The following is a 14,505-nucleotide window of genomic DNA, read 5'->3' as shown; positions in this document are numbered from 1 at the left end:
TTCTCATTCAAGTGAAAAGAAGTTTCATGTGGATTTCACTGTAACTTTTGTTCATCTTGAATAAGTATTTTCATTTCAGTCTTCATCATTTTAAGAAAAGCAGCAGATAGAGAAGGCCATATCTTAGCACCATGCACCAAACTAACAAGTGAAAAGCCCTCCTTTTTCAGAATACGGAGGAGACCTGGCCTGGTGAATTCCTGTGTCTGGGGGAATTTGAAAACCCAGGCACTGAGCTACAAGATTTTCAGCCCTTCAGTGAAAAGAACTCAATAAGGTACGTAAGCAACTTGTAACTTGTAAAAGCGGAACAATTTTACCCAGGAAGAATGGGAACAGACACTCCAAGAGACCCAGCGACATGACCAGGAATGTCTCCTCAGAGAGGTGGGTTTGGATCCCAACGGGTTGACAGGAGGATTCAAAGTTTCCCACAGTCCAGGTGAAATGGCATAATCACAGGGTTATTTGATATGGGGTTTTTGAGTAGCTGGTCTTGTAAATTAAGTCACCAGATTTTATTTGATGACATTCATATTAATTATCTTACACCCAAAATGGTATTTTTTAATGTGTTTTTTAAAAATTAGTTGGAACACTAACTATGGCAACAGAATATTATAATCACAGGTGCTTTACAAATATGTGCAGAATAATACATTTTGTGTTCTGCATTTCTTCCCCCTCACATTTGCACAAGGTTTGGCAAATTTCACAAGAACATTTGGTTTGGATTTTTGCACCCCATGGGTTTTTCCTTCTTAAGATTTCTCCACATATAAGCCTTAAAAAGAACTGAAAACTGAAATGACGCAAATATAAAACTCGTTATTGGTGATCTCCACTGCTGGTGGAGATACTGCAGGAATGAGAAGGGATGCAGAACTTAGCACCCTTTTTGGGAAAGGAGATGGAAAAATCGTTACATCTGTTTAGGATTAGGAAAGCTTCTATATAGGCTCACTGGGTCAGAATAACTCCCCCAGTCAGATGACATCTTGTGGGTCTTCACACAACTTAGTGGAAGTTATCTGACCATGTAGAACAGGTCTTGAATTTTTGGAGGGCATTAATCAAAATAGTCATTCATATAGTTCACTAGGCAGTCTGTACATCTCTGCACGGGGGAACTTCCATTTAACTGTAAAGCAAATATCCAGCATGTTCAAGCTTGAGTGCCTATTAGCATATATTCGTACTTGTAAATAAGTGGCACCTATCTAAATTTTTTAGAAATTTACTGAAACCTGGCACTTCACCTGAAACCTGTTTCTAATCTTTCTGAATGAGGAAGCAATTTTCCCTACATGACCCTGACTCAGTTCTTGTTTTCTTTGCCTTAAAAACCGACAACTTAAAAAGATGGCCTCAGCAGAACTGTGAACTGATATTTATTTCAGAAGTATAATAACTCTGAAACATGCCAAAGGCCCCTTAAATGTTAAAATTGTCACCTATTGCACCCTGGATGGAGTTTGGGTTCGTGAGTAGATTTTGAATGAAATCATTTTTTCCCCCTGTCTGACCCTGGGAGCATTTGAATTGATGATTTTAGCAAGCAAACTTGCTAGGAATAATGAACCACATATAGTTTTGTATAATAATCGTCTCTCAAGGGCTGTGAAGTTGATGCCTACTTAGAAATAATTTTGGAAGAATAGCTGAAACAACACATGATGCCATTTTATATAATCCCAGAAGTGACTGAAAGACTGGACAGTTTTGAGGACTATCCAAGTGTGAAGAGATGGATTTGGATTAGTCCCAGCTCATGGCAAGCCTCACATTGTGTAAGGCTCGCAATACTTTCATATTGTTTCTCCACAGTCAGATGTGCCTGTTCTCTCATTTTTAAATTACCTTTGGAGCCATTTTGTTGGAACTTGGGACCAGATTCATTAGTTAAAACATAAACTTTGAGCAATCACTGCCTTGCAGTCAGCTAGAGCTGTAAAACAGGACCTGCAAAATAGATGACCTTCAGATTTACTTAACTGTGCGGAAACGGTATTTGTCATTGCCAGTTTTTTTCATTTATTTCTTTTAATAGACTACCACAGAATTTGTGATCTGTGAATATATAACATTGACAGAAAATAGCCAGCACTTCCAAACTATACAGACAGCATGTCAGCCTAAAAGAAAAGAAAAAAAACCCACCCTGTACTGTTGCCCTTGTCTTCTACATTGTAAGAGCAAAAGTTTAGAGATGAACTTACTGAAAAGTAGACAGAGTGACTCAGTGCTCTACTACAGCCAGCAATGTGCGGTAAGATGAGTAAATACTGTAGGCAACGGTGAATTCCCACAGTCCCACTGGGCTGGCTTTTCCCTTTTTTTGGGTCACAATTTGGAAACCAGGACACAGAAACTATCACCATATGAGAAAAACCCCAGAGTACAAATATGGCTAAGAACTCTTGGAGAAAAAAAATAGCAAAAATCTTTCTGTAAGGTAACTTCATTTCCAGGCTTTAAAGGAATCACCAACAGATTACACAGTTACAGGCCAAAATCTGTGCTATATGTTTGCACCATAAACCTCACCGCAATATCTCTGTATGGGGCTATTCTGACCACAGAATTTTGCCTTAAACTAGTAAATCACAGAGATTTATTAGCCCTGAACACTTCATACTTTTGGCTTGATTGTCCTCTAAACAAATAATTGACTGATGGATACTCTGGCCAGCTCTCTTCCTGCCAGCTTCTTCATTTTACAGTCTCCATAAAAATAAAGAGAAAATGCAAACTGGAAAGGTAACACACACAAAAACTCCAAGCTATGTCACACTCCAGCCTTTACACTTGCTTGAGTTCACGAAATAAAGGGGAACAAAAAGGCCAGCATTTCCCGATGAAAGGCTTGGTGCTGCCGTCTCGTGGGAAAAGGGAGAAGGGGAGCTTTGGTAATAAAAGCAGAAATGCAAAAAGGGGAGAAAAGAGATTTTAAAAACTTGCTAACATCAACACTTCATTTTTGTTTCGAGACGGCTGTGTGCTTTATTGCTCGCAGATCAGTTTCCTTTGCAGGTGATGTGGGCCCAGAATTACATCACCAGCAGGGCAGCCAAGAGCATCTCGGTGCCAGGATGACCAAAGCCGAGAGGAATGTATTATCACAGACCTCCGAGGGACTTGCCAGTGCATTCCTTGCTGGGGGTGCTGTGATGGGGGAGGCAGAAAGGAGACAATTTTATGCAAAGACTGAAAGGAAACTTTGTGGAGGAAAGATCTGGGGTCACAGTCCTGCTGTCTCCTCTAAGCAGATCTAATTATGGCCATGTACTTCAAAAAGAGGGTTTAACCAAAACCAGATTTAGCAGGGCACTGCTTAGGAAGTACAGACTGAATCTCGGCCTTGCCTTTGAGGAAAATGCGAAATGCTTCAGTGCACTGGGAACGCTGTCGCTGTGGTTGTAAAGAAAAAATTGAAGCTGCGGCAAGGAAAGCAAGAGCCAATTTAAAATCCTCATCACTTCAATGAAGTCTTGAATAAAATGTGACGGAACATAATATCGATGCTTTCAGACAGACAATGCTTACATCAGATACTGGGTGTTTATTTACTGATGTGTTGCGTGGTGGGGTAAGAGAGTCTCGCCAGTCTCAGGGACCATGCTGGAAATGATCAAATTACTCACAAAGCAGTTGCACAGATCGCCCTTAATGAGCTCCAACAAAGCCTTTCTGCCACATCTCACCCTCTATCCGGCAAACCCATCCCATGCATATGAAAGAAACTCTCTCCTCCCCCCATTTTTGAAGGCTTTCAGGCTATTTCTGCCATCTGTCCTTCGGGACTGGCTCAGTGGTCCTCACCACAAGCCTGTTTCTGAACCATTAAAATCAATGGGATCTTTCCAGTGCTCTTAATAGCAAAATATGCTGTCAACAAACGGGATTAAAAGAAGAGTACAAGACAAATTGTTCAGAGATTAGCACTTCTGAAAATGTCAGGATTTTAAACCCCGTCTCCTATGTCAATGGAGAGGTCGAAGCAGTGTAGAGGTTACACAGAGCAATCCCCTTTTCCACCAGGAAAAAACCCTGCTCATCAAATAAAAAAAGTTTATAATTGATCCTAAAGATCTCTCTCTCCCTCCCACTGCCCATTTCCTTAAAAGAGAAGGCAAGGCGGCTGGGACTAGGCAGAACAGAGAACAACCAAGTCCCATTTCATGTTAGGTCTGCTTTACACAAGAACTTTTTGGAGCAGGGAAGTGCTTTTAGCCGCAGCCAGCTCCACCGATGCCTGAGCTCACACCACCCCTCACTCCCCAAACCTGGCTGAAGAGAAGCGTGCCTGTGCTGGGGGGACTAATGCTGCTGCTGCTGCAGCTGCTGCTGCGTGGTGCCCGCTGCAAGCTGTGCTCTCAGTGCAGCTCCAGTCAGACCCCTCATTCTCCCCCTGCCAGACCAGACTCCTCACACCGCTGTCTGCTGCTAAAGGTCTCTGAGGGGGCTGGGGGGCCTCCAGCTCTTCTCCTTATCCCTCAGCCTCACCAGAAGGCTCCAGGAAGATGGCTGCTTTTGTACTCCCAGGGCTGGGAGATGACCAAGGACGACTCAGTGTTACAGGCACAGCAGATGAGGTGGGCAAGTGTGGAAAAGGGGGCTTTTGGTTGAATGGTAAAAATAGAAACTACTGTCCCTAATTTTCAAAACTTTCCCATCTTTAGATATGATTATAGCGTACTATACAGAAATTCGCAAAGCACTTCAGCCACCATGTCTGTAGAAGCACCTTTCACTAAAAATACCAATGGTTGCCACAACTTTTTTCCTATAACATGCTAACCTTTTCCACAACCTTTCTACAGCTAAGTTGCACTTGGTGTTGTGGAACCAACACCAACATTCAGGCTCTCCAGCTTTCTCCAGTTACCCCTCCTAGTTGCATACATTTTTAATATCCCTGTGTACAAGTATTTTCTCTTTTTTATACTTTTCATACATATTATTCTTGACAAATCATATTTTCCTGTTCCTTCCTTCCTGTGCAGGGTTGACCTAATAATTATTCCCTCATAGGGACTGTTTGTTTTCATATCGTGTTGTTATGGATGGATTAGAGATAACGTATGAAAGTGTATGTAAAGAAGTATTCCAAAATAAACACATTAGGAGAGTGCTAGAAATACATTAGAACCAAGGCATATTTCTGCTCTTAAAGAATTTTCCTTTTTATCTTGTTCAAACTTTCACAGGACACCAAAAGCAGATGTGGCCTCTAAAAGTTGGTGTGGACAACAATGGTTAGGAAAGATTAGTAAAAATACCGTGAGGAAAGAAACTACTTGAATGATAGTGATCCAGGACAGAAATTATTACTGCTTTCGTTGTACCAGACTGCTGTGCGATGGCTGTCCCACAGGACTGTTCTTCCTCTGGCTCACCCTGTCTCATTAACATTATAACTGCGAGTGCAGCAGAGTGGCTGACCAGCAAAGTTCACCTCCGTGTCCCTTTTTCACGGAGACTACAAGTCTGTTCAGCTATTAATAAAATAACACTCAGGCCTCAAAGGCCACAGTAAAACAAATTATATATATAGTGGTACTTCTAAAATAAGAACGCCTATGCAGGACCCTGACAAATACAATTGGGCAGGTCTGTTCTCTGTCCCAATGTGCAGATTAAGTGAATACGGGAGGGTTTTTGTACCTTTTAGCCTATTGCAACTTAATCTTTCCACTATAAACTCTTCCTTCTTAACAAAAATCTATTGCTGATTGCCACTGTGGGGCTTTCCTGAGTAGTCAGCCCATCAACCTCTTTCTCTGTGAATATAGCCCTCAAATGATACTACATCCAGTTTTTAATACTTACAAAGATGTGGATACAAACAGCCTCAGTTTCACGTACACTCAGGAAACAAAGATAAGGAGTTGAGATCATTTAAGACTATAAACTAATAAGTGATTTCCAGCCCATCCTGATCTTGCTAATCTAGTCTGCAAGTGATCCGGGAGGAGGACCCTGAAGAGGGAGGGATGTGCATGCTTGGTTTTCTATGTTTAGCTACGTGTACTGTTCTCTCTGCTTGGTCGCTACTAAACTCAAAACGAATTTTTCTCATTAGTGGCTTAGACAAAGTGTATTAAATAGCAAACATCAGGTTTCTTGTGCCACTGAACATAAATCAAAAGGGCTTCAGCACTGCAGCTCTTCCCCTGCAGCCACCAGTATGAAGGCACTGGTGACTAAAACTAGCAGATTTATTTGCTCTTAAAGACCTGCTTTCAATAGAATTTCAAACTCAGATTCTCCTTTTTTTACTGCTGTGTTTCCAAAAACTGTAGAATGTAGAAAAACTGAAGCCTAAAAGACACAAAAGAGCAGGAAGAGTATGAGAAAATGCCCACAGAGATGGGACTTGAGATCTCAGCAGTAGCAATGTGAGACAGAAAGCTTTCTGAAATCAGTTAATTGAAGGAAGTCAGTTCAAAACAGGTCATAATTTTAGGCTATTTGGTGGCATTCACTAATTGAGCTGGAATAATAAGAAGGCAATAATTGTCAAATTAAAGTGACTGTAAAATGTAAAGACAAATATAAATGGTATTTTAATACCAGTTTTATTTTTGTAGCATTTTAGTTGCCTGGATGTCCACAAATACACAGATATTCAGCATAGAGAAAAAAAGGCATCTGTGAGAATCAGATGTGAAATTGCTCCTTATTTGGAAATACAACTTTTTTATTTATTTATTTTCTGCTAAGAGAATCAAATTTCTAAGATGCAGAAGCATTTTTGTCCTTTAAGCATTGTCAGTCAACCCAGGAAAACTGAGAGACAGAAAACCAGCAGCTATTAAACCAGGAAATATGGTCACTGTAGCTCATGTGCCACCTACTCAAAGCTGGCGCTGAACTGAGCTCAGGAAATACACTGAACAATTTAGCTCCTGGCTTTTTGCAAATGTCTGCCACCAGACTGTGGTTTCCTCAAAAGCATTTCTTCTTTGAACTAGCCTTAAGTATTTTTCTTAGAGACTTTTTTTTTTTAAAAAAAAAAAACAAACAACCACCACTTTGTGGATTGATTTCAAGCAGTTTGGTATGAGCATGAAAATTTCATATTGAAAAACTGAGGCTATTACTGAGTGCTTATTCTTCACCTAAGGTAGGTGCTCTTTCTTTTCTTAGAGACTCAAAGAACAAATTACTCCCACGAGGAGAACAAGCACTTGAAGAAAAAAAACTGGAGTGTATGAGCCTGTGACATAAACACTGCAGATAGTCCATCTCAGGCCAGGCACATTTTATACAACAAGAAAATATTTTCTTCCAGAGGAACACAGATCTTGTCTGAGGCATGTGCCTTCAAAAATATGAAAAATAATGCAAGCGGTTTGTGATTTTGCGAGCCTAAATGTGAAGGGCATGGCAAAGTCCCTACCATTTGTGTGCCAGCTTCCTAATGTGTGTTGTGATTTTCCTTACCTTTTCCTCCTGCTGTGACAAACAGTGCCCCGTCCTTCACAAAGTGCAGCACTCGGCTAAGTAAGCCAGCCTCAGACTGAGCCAACATAAATAATGTCTGATCAAAAGCTACCTGGAGGTGAACCCAAAATGGGCATGAGTAATTCAAAACAAATTCGTTTCTTAATTCAAGCGCACGCTACAGGAACATTCAGTGGTGTTCCTCCACCTCTAGACTTGCACAGTAATGTACTTACTAACAACATGTGTGGAACTTAAAAATCATTTACACATGAGTTTAGTGTCATAATAGAAAATACCAGACCATGTCACTGCTGAACTGGCAAGCTCTGGGACACTGGGGATACTCTTTGCACTGTGTCAGGTACTCACCTCTCCCGCTCCTGTTCCAAGAGGTTGGTAAAGTCATCGCTCTTGTTCATGTAATCTGTATGTTTATGTTTCTCATTTTCCAGCTCATAAACTGTGCGGCGATGGCACTTTTCTGCCAATAGGAGCTGTTCCAGCATGCGCCGATATGTCTCTCTCTGCTTTTCTTCAAGTCTGTCCAGCTGGATTGTAGGACAAGAGAACAGACTGTTTTAAACGTCTGCTTGCTTACTTCACCTGATTTATTAACCAACAACGTTGTGTATGGTAAATGCAAGTCCCAAAAAAATGTTATGTCTTAGGCGTCACATAAAGCAATGACTAGAAATCACTGTCCTGTAAAAGTAATGACTTCTTTGAATGGTGTATTTGCAATAAGCATTTCAACGGTTCTCAGATACACAAAGGACAAAACTTCACTTAGTTTTAGGGTAACAAATAATATTGCTGCAGTGTAGAATTTCCCCTGTGGCAAGGTGCTATGCACACTTTTCTCATTTCACACAGGAAAAGCAGTAGCAAATGCCAGGCAGGATACATGCCCTCAGACCCTGGGAGCCTGAGTTCACACACCTGTATGGGCATTAGGTGTACACTCAAGGCTGAATTTTGAGTTATGCATCTTCAATGCACCTGTAGGACTGCTGAGACAAAAAGTCTAAACTATTTATATTCAGCATAGATTCAGTTTTACATTACCAAATACAATTCATTATAAGCCTTTGGGGTTTCCCCTCAGCCTGTTTTTTGACAGAAATTTCTCTTTCTTTCTTAGCAACATACTAGCTTTTTTATCTTCTGTTTTTGTTTTTGTTTTTTTTTTTTTTTTAATTAATTTAATATGCCAGTTATTATTGAAACAAACTCTAAGGTCAGAGAGGTGTGTCTAAAAAGTTGTCAGGGCACCCTGCAGCCACCATGGCTATTCATGTTGCTCCTTTCACTGTTTCTTGGGAGCTGATGACAAAGTCCAACCTCCTCCCTCCGTCCAAAGCAGCCCACAGCCCTGGCACTTCTCTGCTTGCGAGCCCCTGGCATGGCAGCTGGCAGAGCCTGCTCGGCCCACCCCCAGCCCTTACCCTGTGGGAGTCATATCTTCCTTAGCCCTGGCTACACCGGGCGGTTGCTGTTTCACAGGCTGTCTCAGCAAACCAAGGGAAATAAGAGAGCAGGAGGACCACCATGATTTGCTCTCTGGAAACTGACCCCGACGGCCAAAGTAAAACAGTTACTGCATTTTATAAAGGAGCCAGGTTGCGTTCAGCCTTTGAGAATAGATCTTTTGCACTTACAAAATTTTGTTACCATCCCATTTTTACCTCCATCATAATCTCTGTGGACCTACACATGACAAAAGTTTTACACTGAGGTCCCCATCAAATAACCAGCTTCTTTAGACAAAAGCCCTGCTAAGCTCTTTTAATCTTGTTCAACAGTATTTCATGCATGCTCCCACATGCTAAAACTTGCTTTCCTTATTTACTATCACCCCAAAATGTTCAGAAGCTGCTTCAATGAGAATGCACAGTATAAAGATATCCTGTGGTAGACACAATTCCTGGTGAAAAAATTAAATGTTCTAATAGGAGGAATTATGCAAGTTTGGACAGGCACTACAGCATATTATATTGTATCTTGTTGCATGTTCTTTCTCCGTGCCCTGGACTGTTCTAAAACTATAAACATGAGCTTATTTTGACACTCATGCTGGCCTCAGGCAGTCCCAGGTCTATTCTACATTCATTTATTGCTTAGATTTTAAAGCAAGGGATCAAGACCTACAGCTCTCCTTTAGAGGCTGAACTGACTTTGCAGTCCTAGAGCTTAAGTGACATAAAATGATTATGGATTCATGATACCATAAATACGGTCAAAGGCAATCTCTGAAGGTCTTCTTTTCCTAACTACCCACATGATTGTGGTTTAGTATGCCAAGAGAACCAAAGAGTGCTTAACAGTGCTGTGAGCAGTAGAGGTTGGAGCCTATAACTGAAAGGAATTTAAAAAAAAAAATATATAATACCCAAAGATTTTGTTCTCGCTTAAAAGCACCAGCCTTAAGGAGCATACAAGCTCTTTATTGTTTGTGTTCTAGCCCAGTGACTTGCTTACAATTTATTCTGCAGTTGAGTAACACGAATATTAAATTTTTCTTTGATTTCTTGTCAATGTACAAAAGCTCTGTTACCCCCTTTTGTGCTTTGTGCACATCCAAAATATGTGGAGTCTCACTTCTGGGTAGGGCTCCCCCTGCACAGACATACTGATGTGAATTAAGAAGTTATTACCTCTGAAATTGGTTTCTCATAGACGTCTTCTCCTATAGACTTTTCTTGGGCAAGAATGGCATCCCTGTGTAGCACTCGGAGCACGTTCTCTGGAGCTGCAGACCCATAATGAGCTTCTAAAACTTCAGGTTTGGTTTTCTCCGTCTTCAGCATGTGGATCACATCCTCCCTTGCCTGCAACATTGCAAATCACTACCATAAGCTAACCTATTAACCAACAGGGAAAAAAAGGGAAAATAGGGGCTTTTCATATATATGGACTGCATACACAAAAATAAAATAAATTAGAGGAATTTCAGGCTACCAATGCAAATATAAAAACATTGGGAGATAACAGAGTAAACATGATATGTGCAATCCAAATGTCGTCCTCATAGGTATTAATTATTCTTTTCCTGCCTGCTATTACGTTTGAATGCTATGCATTTTTATCTGGGTTGCAACTATAGCCAGGGAACATAATTTCTCTTCCTATACTTCATCTTACTCACTGCCCATGCTGTTCCGTGACTAGGGTAAGGAGAGGAGTAGAACAGGCAGCACAAGTGGGCCGAATTAATATTTCTCAGACAGCCTCTAATCAAGTATTTTCTAGTCATTCCCCACCTGACTTTGTGACTAAATATTCTCTTCAAGTAACTTTTAAAATAAAGCTTTCTAACTTTTGTTGTTGTTTAAACAAAACCCTGGAAACACTGCGGACCCTGGCTAACCAGCATAACTGGCAGCAGACCCAAGGAGGCTGAGCAAACCCTCCTAGCAGCAGAGGAGAGCTGCTGATGCTGGAGCAGAGGGCACCCCTGGGAGCAGTAGTGCTCCTGTGGCTGAGGGGACCGTGGGTCCCAGCTCCTGCTCCCTGCCCTGGGTGGGAGCCCCCAGTTTCAGGCAGTGCAAGCAGGCATCTGGGCATGATAAGACTGCTCTGTGAGGCCACCTGGCTATGAACAAGGGGCATTTTAGGGCTATGCTGTGGACAAACTCTTAACCCTGAGCTCTGTTTCTAACGATACTTGCCAACATCTGTTAAGCCATCTGTAAAACTTGGGCTGTAAAAGGTCCAAGTCTTCAGTGGACACAAGGGAGCTCCCAGATTTCCCTGGAGAGCCTCTCTCCCACAAGACCAAAGGGATGTGGGACAGAAGAGTATGGGCACCAATTTTTCTCTCACCTGCCCTTCCAACGCTCAATCCATGTGAGCTTGGGAAGCAAATTAAGGGGAAAAGAAAGTTTCAGATATTTTAGGGAAAACCCTTTACAAATCCTGCCCCTATGTAAGCAATGACTGTTTATGATTTATGAACTGACCAATGCTTCACACTTTTCCACGGTGTTCACAATGGCACTCCATATTATCCCTTTAGCAAATCTTAAATCTTTATCCAGTACTACAGAGGCATCACAGCTCTACAAAATCATCTGCTTTTAAAATGAGCAAGGAAATAATTTCAGGAAATGGCAAAGACCCTGTAATCTTTTTGTTTGTTTGTTTGTTTGTTTTGGTTTTTTTAATAAAACAGAGTAACATGAAAATAAAACAAAAAATGAACCTGAAGCAAAGATCATGCCACCCAGTTGAGGACTAGCCCAATTATAAGCAGCCAGCTGTAGAAACTTGCACTGCACATTTTGTGACCTTAAGTAAAAGCTTTGCGCATGTCTGCAAGACACAAAATGTAGACTGGAAAGGTGTTAATGTTGTTTCAGCATGAGCGTGGGAAAGGTGCATCACTCATGGATGTCAAAACTACAAGTGAATTATGTGGGCTAGTCCCAAAGACTCTTCACTACACCACATCCTGGGAATATGCCACTCTCAGTACAGGAAAAATGTTATTTTAGGAATGTTTTAGACAGGTTTGAGAATATATAATTTTTTATATCCCCATAAAAATAACAGTTATCTTAGTGTCTTTGTTACTGTGAGGCCGATGCTTCTATATTGAAGAAAAAAGTCCTTAAAAAGTCTAATAGGATAGCATGGGAGTTTGTGGGGATTCATCAGTATCAAGATTCTATGACATGTTGTCTTAGGCCCTTTCAGGAAGAGACCATTTTGGGTCATATCAGTGTCTTGCCCCAGTGAATGAATTCGGTGCCCCACTGTGGCCTCGCAGCAGGGACCCCATGGCACAGGCGTGCTCAGGGAGGGCACTGTGCAAAGGGAGCACTGCAAACGGCAGGATGAGGGGGTAGCCCCCTTCTACCCTATGCACCAGGGGCCGCAACCAAAACCTGAAATGGTTTTGGTCCTGAGCACAGAAAGCTTCAGGCCCCACCACCCTCAGGGCCAGGCACACCTCAGACCCTAGGCTGTTCTGGAGGGGAGGAGGACGTGTTCATTCTCTCCTGCTGAAGCTGTCGGTCCCTGCGTGGCATGATTAAGCACTGACAGGGCCAGGCAGAGCAAAGAGAGGCAGCTTGGGCTTGGTGATTTAACAGTATGACTTGGGAAAGCAACGTGCCAGAAGCTGGACTCCAATCCCTGTGATGGTTATTTAATACAGTAATAGCTGATGGAGGGACCGAACACCGCTCTTCCCAGCGAATGCCCCAGCCCCTCTTCAGTTGTGCACTGCTGTGCATACTTTCAATCCAGCCTCATTAATCATTGACAATTAAAATGGAGCAGGAGGGAAGGAGAGTCCTTGAAACAGCTTATAACTTGCCAGCTAAGAAAGGTTTCTGGAAGCTGCAGGTTTGGGTCCCCCAAGAGCCAGAATGAGCTGAGTGAGGGCAGTGGGTGATGCTGAATGGAGGAACTAGCACTCCGAGCAGGAAAGAAGGCGCCCAAGCTCTGTCCAGAGCTTTGAACATTGCTTCATCTTTAAAAGGAAGTAGTGGCACAGCTCCAAGGAACAGCGCAGGGCTGTCAGCCCTGAAAACCCCTCGCTGTAGCCCAAGGGGAGGGTGCCCAACCTGGAGGCAGTGCCCCGGGTGCCACCATCCCCAGGGCACAGGCAGCTCCCTGCTCACGTACCCCTTCTTGAGCACCCCATGCTCTGCAGGCACTCAGGATCACATCAGTGTGGCAAGGTGCCTTCCACCTTTTCTGGGCTTTGCCATTGCTCCTATCATGGTATCAAAGGTATTGGCTAATTCACCAGGTACTCTTGTTTCAATGGACTTCTTATAACAGTTTGCGAAAAGCAAACTAACAAACAGACACTCATGTTGCTATGAAGCATTGGACCAAAAAAGGGGCCTTGTGCTAATAATAAACTAGAGAGCAAATTGCTTTTCAGCAACAAGCCCTAGCATCGGAAGATTCTGAAGTCCGAACCCTAGGTCAGAGAGGGGCCAGGGTGACATCCTAACCTCCCATCAGCCTTGGGATTTGCAAACTCCAGTTAGTCCCTTTCAAACTCCTGAGGATTATATAGAGGGAAGGAGATGAAACAGCTGAAACAAACTCATGATTTCATGTTTCCTCCAAATGACTAACTGTCCACTGAAACAACTAGAATAAAGCTCATGTAGAGATGTTTTCTCTCAATGTAGAGTCAACAACTAACACTACACAGGACACAGTTGTCACTGTACACTATCACCAGATACAGACCATTTTCGGAAAACAAGTCAGAATAACCCTGTACAGGAGCACTTGAGCTACTTACACACATGTACCTGGACACAGGTTCAGGAGGCTCAAAGTGGGGGTCCTAGCTAAGAAGAGGGAACCATACTGGCAAGCTGTTTCTACTCATGGACATTTACTGTAGTTCCCTCCCTTGTCTCAAAGCACAATGCTGTTTAGCATAAATCATAAGATAGGAGACAAACACAAGGAAGAGATTTCAAATTGGAAGTAAACTTGTCTAAAAATCCCAGAGGAGAGTTGTTAGTTGCTTTGGTAGAAGGAACACGCTGTTTGGCACAGGAAAGTCATCTCTCAAGTCCTTTTATTATGTTTTGTTGGTGCTCTGATGAGAGAGGGTATTCAGGCATGAGAAGACCACATATTGCAACAGCTTGTAACACAATGAAACTTATTTGTGTAAGTCCAGAAGACTGCAATTAGTTACAGAAGTTCTTTAATGTCAAGGTACAGAATTTAGAAAATACATTAATTTACTTTTATTGGGTTTTTGTTACTTAAACTGTCCTACAGAAAACTCCAAGCTAACTTTCTATCTATGTTGTTCAGATTGTGGGTTCTTGAAAATAAACAGACTTTTCTGTTAATAAAGTGCCCCCAAATACCTGATTCTCTACACAGAAGGAGCAATGATGACAGATTAATGAAGAGGCCACTTTTATCTCTTAGTAATAGACTCAAGGCAAAAAACAAAGGCCAGTTATGTTAAGAGGTAACTTTTCACACTCATTTTCTCCAGGAGCAAAGACTGCTTAGAGATTCCCTGTCCATCAAATCATAGAACAGCTCAGATTGGAAGAGACC

The 14,505-nt window shown here is 42.0% G+C and overlaps 1 protein-coding gene across 3 annotated transcripts in view; it reads right to left on the bottom strand.

The window, feature by feature from the left end:
• FILIP1 (filamin A interacting protein 1) overlaps positions 1-14,505 on the bottom strand; it is a 109,279-nt gene that overhangs the window by 36,222 nt on the left and 58,552 nt on the right. For all 3 annotated transcript variants that reach the window (XM_040598673.1, XM_040598675.1, XM_040598674.1), the window contains exons 3-4: positions 10,107-10,280; positions 7,822-8,000 (exon numbers count right to left, since the gene is read on the bottom strand). In XM_040598673.1, coding sequence (XP_040454607.1) covers positions 7,822-8,000; positions 10,107-10,280 — 353 coding nt within the window. The remainder of the gene's footprint in view (positions 1-7,821; positions 8,001-10,106; positions 10,281-14,505) is intronic.

This window comes from Falco naumanni, chromosome 6, assembly GCF_017639655.2.
Source record: "Falco naumanni isolate bFalNau1 chromosome 6, bFalNau1.pat, whole genome shotgun sequence".
In the NCBI taxonomy this organism is placed as follows: domain Eukaryota; kingdom Metazoa; phylum Chordata; class Aves; order Falconiformes; family Falconidae; genus Falco; species Falco naumanni.
Note: the sequence above shows the minus strand (reverse complement) of the source record. Positions and strands in the feature narration are given on the sequence as shown.